The sequence below is a fragment of the Zingiber officinale genome, chromosome 5B (assembly GCF_018446385.1).
Source record: "Zingiber officinale cultivar Zhangliang chromosome 5B, Zo_v1.1, whole genome shotgun sequence".
NCBI lineage: Eukaryota > Viridiplantae > Streptophyta > Magnoliopsida > Zingiberales > Zingiberaceae > Zingiber > Zingiber officinale.
The window spans coordinates 99187607-99197870 of NC_055995.1; the positions used below are offsets into that span (position 1 = coordinate 99187607).

A 10264-nucleotide genomic window follows, 5' to 3' on the forward strand; every position below is an offset into this window, starting at 1 on the left:
GGAAGTTGACTGACGACTTGATTCCTATTGGTTCACTTGTGGATGACTAGCCGGTAGCCGACTCCTCGATACTAAAACTTGACTCCTTGAAAACTGACTTGGCCGAAGGATAGAAGCTGATTCATCATGGAAGACGACGAGAGACGATGATTTAGAGCATCTATAACGGGAGGTTTATAGCATGCGATTTATGCTAACCTTTCAATATAAATCCCTCCCCCACTGCATAAGTAGGGTTTATAGTTTTTTTTTTTTTTTTTATAAACTTGTGTCAAAATCTTGGGACCAGGTTTATAAAAAAAAATAGCAGAAAGAGGATGGAGAGAGGATTTTAACAGAAGTGATATTTTTAAAAGAGAGATTTTATGATAGTGGGGGGAGGTTTTTAAAAGGAGTAAGGTTTTTAATTTTTGATATGACAATGATATAACATAGCATAAATTTTTTAAGAGGTTTATGACTACTAATACCTTTGCAAAGTGTTGTCCCACTTCTAGTTCTCGGACGGAACAATGATCTATTTAATTCATTTAATTAAATGAATTGATCTCCATTTTGAATAGCAAAAACTGAAGAAGCAAGTTGAATAACAAACACAAGGTCAAAGACAAAACTAGATTGTGTAAATTCTGTCATCAAAGTGCTTAGATTTTCAGAAGTGTACATGAATCTCCATTGTCTTTTTCCTCCTATCTACCTTCAACTCCAAATTATTCGAATGCAGGGATACAAATAATCTTGGGGTTGAAACTTGGACCACCCAAGAAAACTAATTAAGCTAGTGAATGATGAATGATTTCTGTTCTTCCTCAGTCAAATCCAAGACTCAAGAGTGTAGTTGTAGTTGAACGAATTGACTCCATTGATATGTGCGAGGATGTTAGAGGAGTCGAGGATGCCTTCTCCTTTCACCACCATCTACAAATAGAAATAGCAAACAATCATCGATCAATGGCGTCGATCTTAATTCTGTAGTAAACGAAAGAGGAGATGGCTATAGAGTTTTACTTCTTCATCGTCGTCGAATTCATTGGCACTCGATGATCTCTGTCTTGCCACCTCTCCGAGTTCATCGTTTCTGGCAAATCTTCCACGCACTCGGGGCCGGCTGTCTGCTAGAGTTTTTCTGCAAGCATACTGCATGCGCGCGAAGATCAAGCTTAGTACTATTCGATTGTTATAGAAGGAAGTTGGATCGTGAGTGATGGTGTAGAAGTATGCTCGCCTTGATTTTCTTGCTGAAATTTCTCTCATTCCTCTTCTTCATGTACCTGTGGATCTTTTCCTTCCTCTCTTCGACGGACAAGCGGCAGACCTTGTACGTGGGATCGTCCAGCGACGAGATCGCGTCGGAGGTCGGCATTGGCCTCGCGCTGCTGCTGCTGCTGTTGCATCCCATCATCGGGTGCTGGCTGCCTCCACCTATCACCTTCATCGATGTTTTGAAAGGCCAAAATGAGGATTAATTGCAATTCGACAAGCGCGAATGAAGGTTGCGTTCTCTGTTTTCAATTCTCCGGTACCTGCAAATCGCCGGAGTTGTACGAGTGCGATCGCATGGCGTCCTGCACGAACGAGCACACTGGAGCCCCGTTTTCTGCCACATCGGTCAGGAGCCTGGCGGTGGAGCCTATGGCCGGCATGCCGCCACCGAAGAGATCTTGGGAGTCGCCTCCGCCGTAGAGCGCTGCGTTAATGCCTTGTAGAAACTCGAACGAAGGTGCGTTCAGCCCTGCCATTTCTGGCAAAACGTAGCAGGGCTCCTCGAACCCCCCTTGCGGCGGTTGACCCATCGCAGATCCTCCAGCCGACGGCATCGGCACCACCGTGGCGAGGTCGATTGAGTACCCGTCCGTCATGCTCTCCTTCAGAATCACCTGGTCGAAAGGGTCCCCGACATACATCGCTGGCCCCGGCGGGACTAGGAACGCCTCCGCCGACGGAGGAGGGGGGAGGAGGTCGGAGGAAGACGAGGAAGAAGAAGGGTAGAATGAGAGGTCAGGGTCGGAGTCGGGCGGTGGTGGAGGGGCGTCGAAGAGGGCGTAGAGGGAGCGTGAGGAGGAGAATCCTGCGGCCGCGTTGTCGTCGACTCCATAGCAGCACAGAGCCGCCGGGCCATCGGTGGCGGCGACGGCATATGCCTCCGGTGAAGAAGAGACGCCGTCCTCGTAGGAAGGGAGTAAGATGGAGTTGTCGGAATGGACGAAAAGCCCACCGGTGCCTCCCCCGTCGCCGTCGCAGAAATCGAGCAGCTGCTCCGCGATAGGACTCGAGATCTCCTGGTCAATTCAAACACACAAAGAAATCTCAATTACCATTTCCGAGAAGAAGATGAACGATTCCATTCTCATCGCACTAAATCAAACTGCATTCCATCTAGCTACAAGTTCATCACAACATCCCTGCACGTCGAAACTTACAATCAAGAGCTCGTCAGAGGCGGCCGGTTCGGCAATCTCCGGCAACATGTCTCCTTCGCCAACCATCAATCTCCAGCTACAACAAGTATTTGTCTTCTCTGATCCGAGCTTTAAACTCCTGATCAAAACCACCACCTATTCGCAGGCTCTGGTTCTTCAATTCCTATATCTTAGAAGAATTTAATTAATTATACCTCCGACAATCCATTTCCCCCATCAGATGGCGTATATATAGCGAGAAGTGAGATTAAAGAAGGAAAGGCTGTTGGCTTATTATAATGAGTAGCTAAAAATGGGATGAGAAGGCAGAAATAAAACAGAATACTCAACAGAGAGAGATGCTGCATGGAGAGCGAGGACGAACTAACGCTTACGGGCACACGGCGTCAAAGCACGGCCCCACCGAGTTTGACGGACGACCACAAGGGAGGGGGCCCATTCCCTTTTTCCTTTCTAACGTTAATTAGAACATTCAGCCCTTTTTTTTTGTTGACTAATTACAGATGCATTAGCAATTAATCCTTCAGGACTAGGAAAGGCAGTGGTTGAGAATAAAATCTGAATGCTTTTGCTCTTGTTCAGCTTCAAGCTTACAGAGCAGCAACTATGGGCAGTTCTCTCAAAATGATTTATGAGCTTAGATGGAACTATATTCCCATCAGTCCCTTAAAAGGCTTTCCACTGTCCAGTGACTGGGAATCTATGCATGACATGCACACGAAGATATAGTTGCCTGTGGCTGAGAAAGGAGACCCTCTAAAGCAAAGAAAAAGAGAAAGCAAATGAAATCTCTTCTCGAGTGATCTCTGCTGCCTCTTTAGAGCTCCACTGGAATCTCATGTCCTTCCCTTGTGAGAACAAAACCTGTTGGCCATGTTACCACTTGAGTGTACGTCAGTTCCTGGTTAATTTCATGTATGCAGCCGCCGAGACTCAGAACATGGAGATCTTTGTAGGCTTCTTTCTCCATAGTGGCAAATCTAATCATGAAACGTGATCCTGCATGCCATGCCTCCTTAGGAATTCATATCCAGACATATTCGGGGATTGTTTGAGAAGACGGGTGATCCCTGAGGAGGAACTTGCATTGATTGGCTGCTGATCATGAGCCTGTGATGATCTCCAAGCTAAGTGTGCTCGCAGTTGTTGGGGTATAAAACTCGGTTTAGTTGTACGAAAAGTGAAAGCAAAAAGAAGGAACAATTGACCGGAAGAAATTCAGTTACTCAACGGACTGAACAATTTTCACTGTTTTCTTGAAAGTGCACTTCATTCACTTCAGTTGGGTGCTGACAATTAAGGTTTATGGCTTGTCTGTCCGAGTAGGTCCATGGAGGAGAAGGGATATGATGCGGGACGACAATACTAGATTATAACTTTTGACTTCGATGTGAGAGGATCAATGTTTATTTAACTTTTGTCAAATCGAAGCTCGTTCATATATTTTTATTATCGGATGTTATACAGGATGTTATGAATAGATCCAGAAGTGACATGAAAATCAAAGTTAAAATAAAGTGTTAGTGAAAGTCAAGATGAGGTCATCAGGTCTTAGCTCCTCACTCGACGCTAACGCCTTCGGTATGAAGACGGACGATCTAAGAGTCAGTCGTGTTTGAAGGATCTAGTGCTTCACTCGTGAAAAATTGACCGGCACAAAGATAAGTCGAAATTATGACTCGCACAATTGAACTCTGTTATATATCCAGTCAGCCAAAGACAGGCAGGGCATATCTAAGCTTAGTATTCACTCTCAATATATGGCTGAATATAACCCATCTTGTCAGGGTTGAGGATCGACTGGTCTATGATCGTATAGAGACGGCTGGTCGTGCCGACGCCACGATAGCCAACACTAATCTCAAAGGCGAACGGGCCGCATCCTACTTATGGTGTTCGTTCGTCAATTTTTGGATGGGCAGCCTTTCACAGGCGACCTTTAATGATTCAAAATATAAATATCTTAGTCAATTTTTGTTCACAGTGCAGGTTCATTATTGTTTTGATTTAATATATTGTATTTATCATTTATTTAAAATATAAATTGAAAGGTTGATAATTTATCTCTATAAAACCGTGTTCCTGATTAATCATTTATTTAAAATATAAATTGAAAGGTTGATAATTTATCTTTATTAATTTAAATTAATTAATTTACTGTTTTTTTGTTTCTCCCTTATGTGTTAGTAGCCGTCCATAATTTACTGTTCTAAAGGCTAGTAGCCGTCCATGATTTACCTCCTCCGTGTTGGCCTTGGGACAGGTTGGCGAGGGCGCTGGGAGCGAGCGTATTTGTCTTTTGCCACAACTGAATATATGGCCAAACGTCCCTGAAGTCAGACGTACTTAATAGACATATCTCTCCATTCAGTGCCAAGATGTACAAACTAAACCCGAACGACCCTAAAGTCGATTGAGCATATGGGATTCAGTTCTTCACTTCTGCAATATTACTTTCAGCTTACAGATGTTGTTCTATAGTGTAGTACAGCCTTCAATATAAATCAGACCGTCACAAGGCTGGTCGTAACTATGAGTCTGAATGCCTTATTATCCAATAGCCAATCTCCCATTATACAGCCAGTCGGTCCTAGAGCTGATCGGACCTGCGAGACTTGACTCCTCATTACTTATCATATCTTCAGTATGAGCCTTCAAGCATATTGCTGATCGGACTTATCGTCGGTTATACTTATGAGATTCAATAATGCTCTTATTTATAAGCTTGATCGGGCTTATGAGGCGTTGTTCTCATTTCATATGAATGCTCAGGGAAAAATGCATAAAGTTATTCTCATTCCAAACCAATCAGATATAGAGATAATCGAGATACCCCGTTCATCCAAATATTCGACCGGATTATATTCCAAGAGACAATATTATCAGGGAATCACAATAGATTGTCAGAATAACAATTATCCGTTAGAGAATATTCTTCGATAGAATATATGCATTCAATGAAACCTTCTTACGAAGGTGACTATACAATTTCTACCATTATTATGGAGGTTACATAAAACTGTTTATATATATATATATATATATATATATATATATATATATATATATATAACAGAAAATTTCTCATAGGATAACTGTATAAATTTTAGATTGTACATCTTTTATTATTTGACGCTAGAAGGTGGGGTTCTCTCCTCTAGAGGTACGTTTTACACTCTTTACATAGTATATCACAAATTGCTCTTCATTATGCTCACTCAGTTTTACTATAGTTTTTCTCCATTTTTCGCTCGACCATCTACTAACTTGAGCATCGAAGGGCCTATGACCTCCTCCCTGATTTTTGCCCTAACGTTTTGTGGGCTTGCTTTTCCGTGTGCGCAAAGAGGAGGGAGGCACATAGAGCCCTTTTTTGCTATGACTTATCATATTTTTCTCCCAAGCAAAATCTTCTTCCGATCAATAGCATCACCACCTACCCAGCACATCATCTCCTTTAGTTTCAGACAGAATCAAATTTGGCGTCGTCTGTGGGAACTTTAACCTAAATCTAAAATATAGAGATGGAAGAAGCTGGACGATTCAACACCGTCACCCCATCTCAAGAGTATTTGGAATTGCTAGTAATCGCTCGAGCACAAAAGTTAATACAACAGCAGCAAGCAATTGCCGTTGATACGTTACCAATCCAGCCGTGTCCAGGATAAGTCCTCACACTAAAAGAGAGACTCGAGTATAAGGCCCAACTGGGTTTTAGCTAGTTCCTCCACCAGTGGGCTTGCTTTTTCATGTGCGCAGAGAGGAGGGAGGCACTCAGAACCCTTTTCTGCTCCGGCTTATCATCTTTTTCTCCCAAGCAAAGTCTTCTTCTAGTCAACGACATCACCACCTGTACAGCGTGCCATCTCCTTCGATTTCAGACAGGATCAGGGTGGAACCCATAATTGATCATTTTCAAATAAAAAAAATTTGTTTAGTATATTTTTCAGAAACTCCGAACATCTTTTATTATTTTTAATAATTTTCAAGATTTTTAGTATTTAGGATATTTTTCTATATTTCTTGTCTTAGGTAAGTTAGGGCTTTGAAGGAGAACTTTGGTGAAATGGTAGAGTTGTTTTATGACCAAAAAATTATAGGTTCGAATATTAGAAACAGTCACTTGCAAAAAAAAAAAAAAAACAGGATAAAACTATATACAATGAATCCTTCCCCGGGACTTCGCATAGAGGAAGTTTCATGCACGGGATTGCCTTTTTTCTAATGTAAGTTAGGGCTTTGACTTATTTATTAGTTTTCAGCCACATATCCTCCTTTGGAATGACGAATTTTGCTTTCTTATTTGTTCATATTCTGCTAAATCAATAGATTTAGAAGATTATATTGCATCCAGTATTCATATGCATGAATTAATGAATTCAATACCTTACATTGCTCAAGACCTTGATTGAACCCTTTTACTTTAGCTCAAGTTGGGTGATGAGTGCAGACTTAAATAGGTTCGAGTTATTTTGTCAAGACAAGTTTTAAAAAGAGTAGTGTCGACTTAGTTAAGTCAGAATATGATCTTTGTTCGAACAAAGAGTTCGAGTAGCTTAGAGGTTAAACAATTGAGTCATTGAATTTATGCTTTGTTTGTCAAAAGGATCTTGATTCTTTAGGTCAGGTTGGGTGATAAGAGCAAACTCAAATAGGTTTGAGTTGTTCTGTCGATCTAGACGAGTTTTAGAAAGAGAAGTTTTGATTGAGTTTGAGCCAACTTAGTCGAGTCAGAATATGATCTTAGTTCGAATGAGTTAGAGTACACTAAAAAAATAATAAATTTGTGATAAATTTTGCGACGAAAATATTTTTATCGTCAATCCACTATCGCTAAATTTTGTGACGAAATTCTAAAAATTCATCGTAAGTTCTATGACGAATCTTTTTTCCGTCTCAGAACTTATATTGCAAATCTGCAATAAAAATTAATTCATCACAAATTTCATGATCTCAAATGTACATCAAAAATATATTTTTGTTATAAATTAGCGACGAATTTGTGACAAATGGATTAATAAATCATGTTCTAGGTGAGTTTGATTATTATGAACTTAAATTCAAATACGGCAATTATTACAAACCTTCATATGTGAAATCAAATTTAAATTGTCTATTTACATATGATTTGCACCATGGTGTAAATTCTTCTTAGCATAAGCGATCAAATTCTTGTGTTAACAATTCAGAATATAAGTTTTCAAAAATCCTACCATAAAAAAAAATATAACACCAAAAGTTATGATATAAAAATTATAAAAAATTTAAAATATATGATGATACTTCTGCACAATTCAATAAAATATATGTATGGATCGTTCGCCATTCTTGACTAGTTAAGTATCTCTCTGCTTACATGGTCCACTTGATCGACCAAGGTAGTTAAAAATTGAGAATGAATTTAAATTGAGATTAATAGAACCCTCATCATTTCTTCCTAGTCTTCTCCTTCTGCTCTGAATGTGAGACTCAAAATAATATAACGTAAAAGTTATTACTTCCTCCGCAATGTATGCATTAACAATAGAGACTTCAACTCGTACCTTATTTTTCACTTTTTCTTTACAATGATATAAGAATCTAATGGTAATAAAATAAATTGTATTAGATATTAATATATAATAAAATTAGTAAATTGTTATGCATTCAAATTGTCGATGTATAGAAGATGAAAATTTTACCTTTCAAATGAATACATCCATCGAAAATGGGCAGGTCCTCCAACTTTGGTCTCATATGGCAAGTAAACAAAAAGATATTCCATGGAATCAAAAAATAGGAGGAAGTATCCGTTCCAAATTACACAAAATGATTGAAATGTCTCTCTCTGATGTCTCTATATCTGAATGTCTCAAAACTATTGAACAAATATTATATAGGAAAATATTTAACTCCGTAATCGCACCTCATACAAAATTTGGTGATAGTTCCTTAAAAGTAATACGAATGAATCTTTGCATGAGTATATGACCGTCATGACTTTTCAAACTAATCAATTTACATTCAACACATATTCTAAGATTAGAGATATAACCATTTGGAAATTTTAATGATTTCAACCATTCACAAACATCACATCTCTGATCCTTATTCAATATATAAATGTCTTTGACTTTGATCTCCTACTATTTTCATCAACATCAAAAGTGGATCATTTACAAAGGAGTCACATATTTTTTTTTGCATTGAGATTGTCTTTGATTTTTCCGTTAGATATCCATCACTGTATTTACCAAATTATCAAAAATATTATTCTCAATATACATTACATCAAAATTATGATGAATGAAATGACTAAACCAATACAGCAAATCTCAAAATATACTGTGTTTTGTCTATTTATGTGTACTATATTCATATGTTGTACCACTACAATAATAACAACTTTCCATAGCGCGCAATTATGCTATCCATAGCATGCATCGCATGCTACACAATTCTATGCTGTTAAAAGTCAACACATTACAGCGCGTGACCATTCGTTGCGGTAAATTACATTCGCAGCGCACAGCTGTGTGCTACAGTAAATTGCATTTGCAGCGCAATTGCGCGCTGTAGTTAATATCATTCGCAGCGCGTGACCATGTGCTACAATTAATTGCATATAAAAAAAATATATCACATATAATTATCAATGTTATACTATTATCACTATAGAAATAACTGTGTTATAAGCATATAAAAATAAAAAAAATATATCATATAATTTTTCTTTCCAATAGGAATAACTGTGTTACAGGCTATAAGAAAAAAATTATAAGCAGCAAGTCTTCCTCTCCTTCTATGCCTCTCTGAAGTAGTTCCAAGTCCACATTGATTTCTGATTGCTGCATTGGTTCTTCTAACTCTTTTACGTTGGAATATATAAAATAGTCACAATATTAATAGATCACTCAGTTCTCACAAGATAACATTCCTGAAACTAGTCCTACAAGTATCTAATGAATAATGCATAGAAATTTTTATGTTTCATATCTAAAATCTACTTGAATATTCAAAACTTATTGGGTTATTTTATAACAAATAAAAAAACACATAAATTAGATCAAAATCTGCAGTAATAGAATTGGATACAAGGTTGCAATGTTTGCCTGCAGTTTTACAGACACATCAGGGCAATGAGGTCTCACATTTAGATTGACAATCCCGACACATAAGTTAGCATTAGATAACCAACCACTGATTCATGTGTCTAAAAAGAACCAAACGACAAATTTCTTATTCTGAAACAACAGGAGTTGGAAACACATTGATAACATAACAAAAAAAAATTTTGACGGGCACTCACTAACCTTCTATGCTTTTACAATTAAAGTCTGGTTGGCTTGATTTCCCCCAATTGCAAAGAAAAATAGGTAAGATGTTAACATGAGCAAGAAAACACAAACATAAACAAGAAACAATTACCAAGCATTATAAATCTATAGAGAAAGAAAGCATAATGCAAGAAAAAAGAACAAAATACAATGGAAAGAGAATGAGGATTAGCAAATTTCTACACAACAGCATCTTAGATACCGCTTTTCTTCAAGTAACAAACTATTAGAGACAAGATAACATTTGAAGTAAAACAGATACCAGCTCCAAAAAAAGGGCTAGGGTTGCGCATTCAATTGCTAGCCAGCATGGACTTTCAATCAAATGTTCAATGTTTGACTTTTAAAACAAAAATATTTGTGGAATAAACATAGAACAATCAAAGGAGAGCATATGCAGCTACCTAATGAAAGAACATTCATAGCCAAAGGTGCTATCATGGAAGACTACTGCAGCCAAACACATGCAGAGTTCTTAGTAGTGAAGGCATGACTCAAGGGTTATTGTAGGAACTGAAATCCACTACT

The 10264-nt window shown here is 38.3% G+C and overlaps 1 protein-coding gene across 1 annotated transcript; it reads right to left on the reverse strand.

Moving 5' to 3' along the window:
* Nucleotides 1–604: 604 nt before the first annotated feature.
* On the reverse strand, nucleotides 605–2679 carry LOC121987677. The gene is made up of 5 exons (XM_042541413.1): nucleotides 2421–2679; nucleotides 1524–2279; nucleotides 1226–1429; nucleotides 1009–1137; nucleotides 605–918 (listed from the first exon to the last, which is right to left on the reverse strand). The coding sequence occupies exons 1-5, from the start codon at nucleotides 2484–2486 to the stop codon at nucleotides 814–816; spliced, it is 1260 nt and encodes a 419-aa protein (XP_042397347.1). The 5' UTR covers nucleotides 2487–2679; the 3' UTR covers nucleotides 605–813.
* Nucleotides 2680–10264: the final 7585 nt, after the last annotated feature.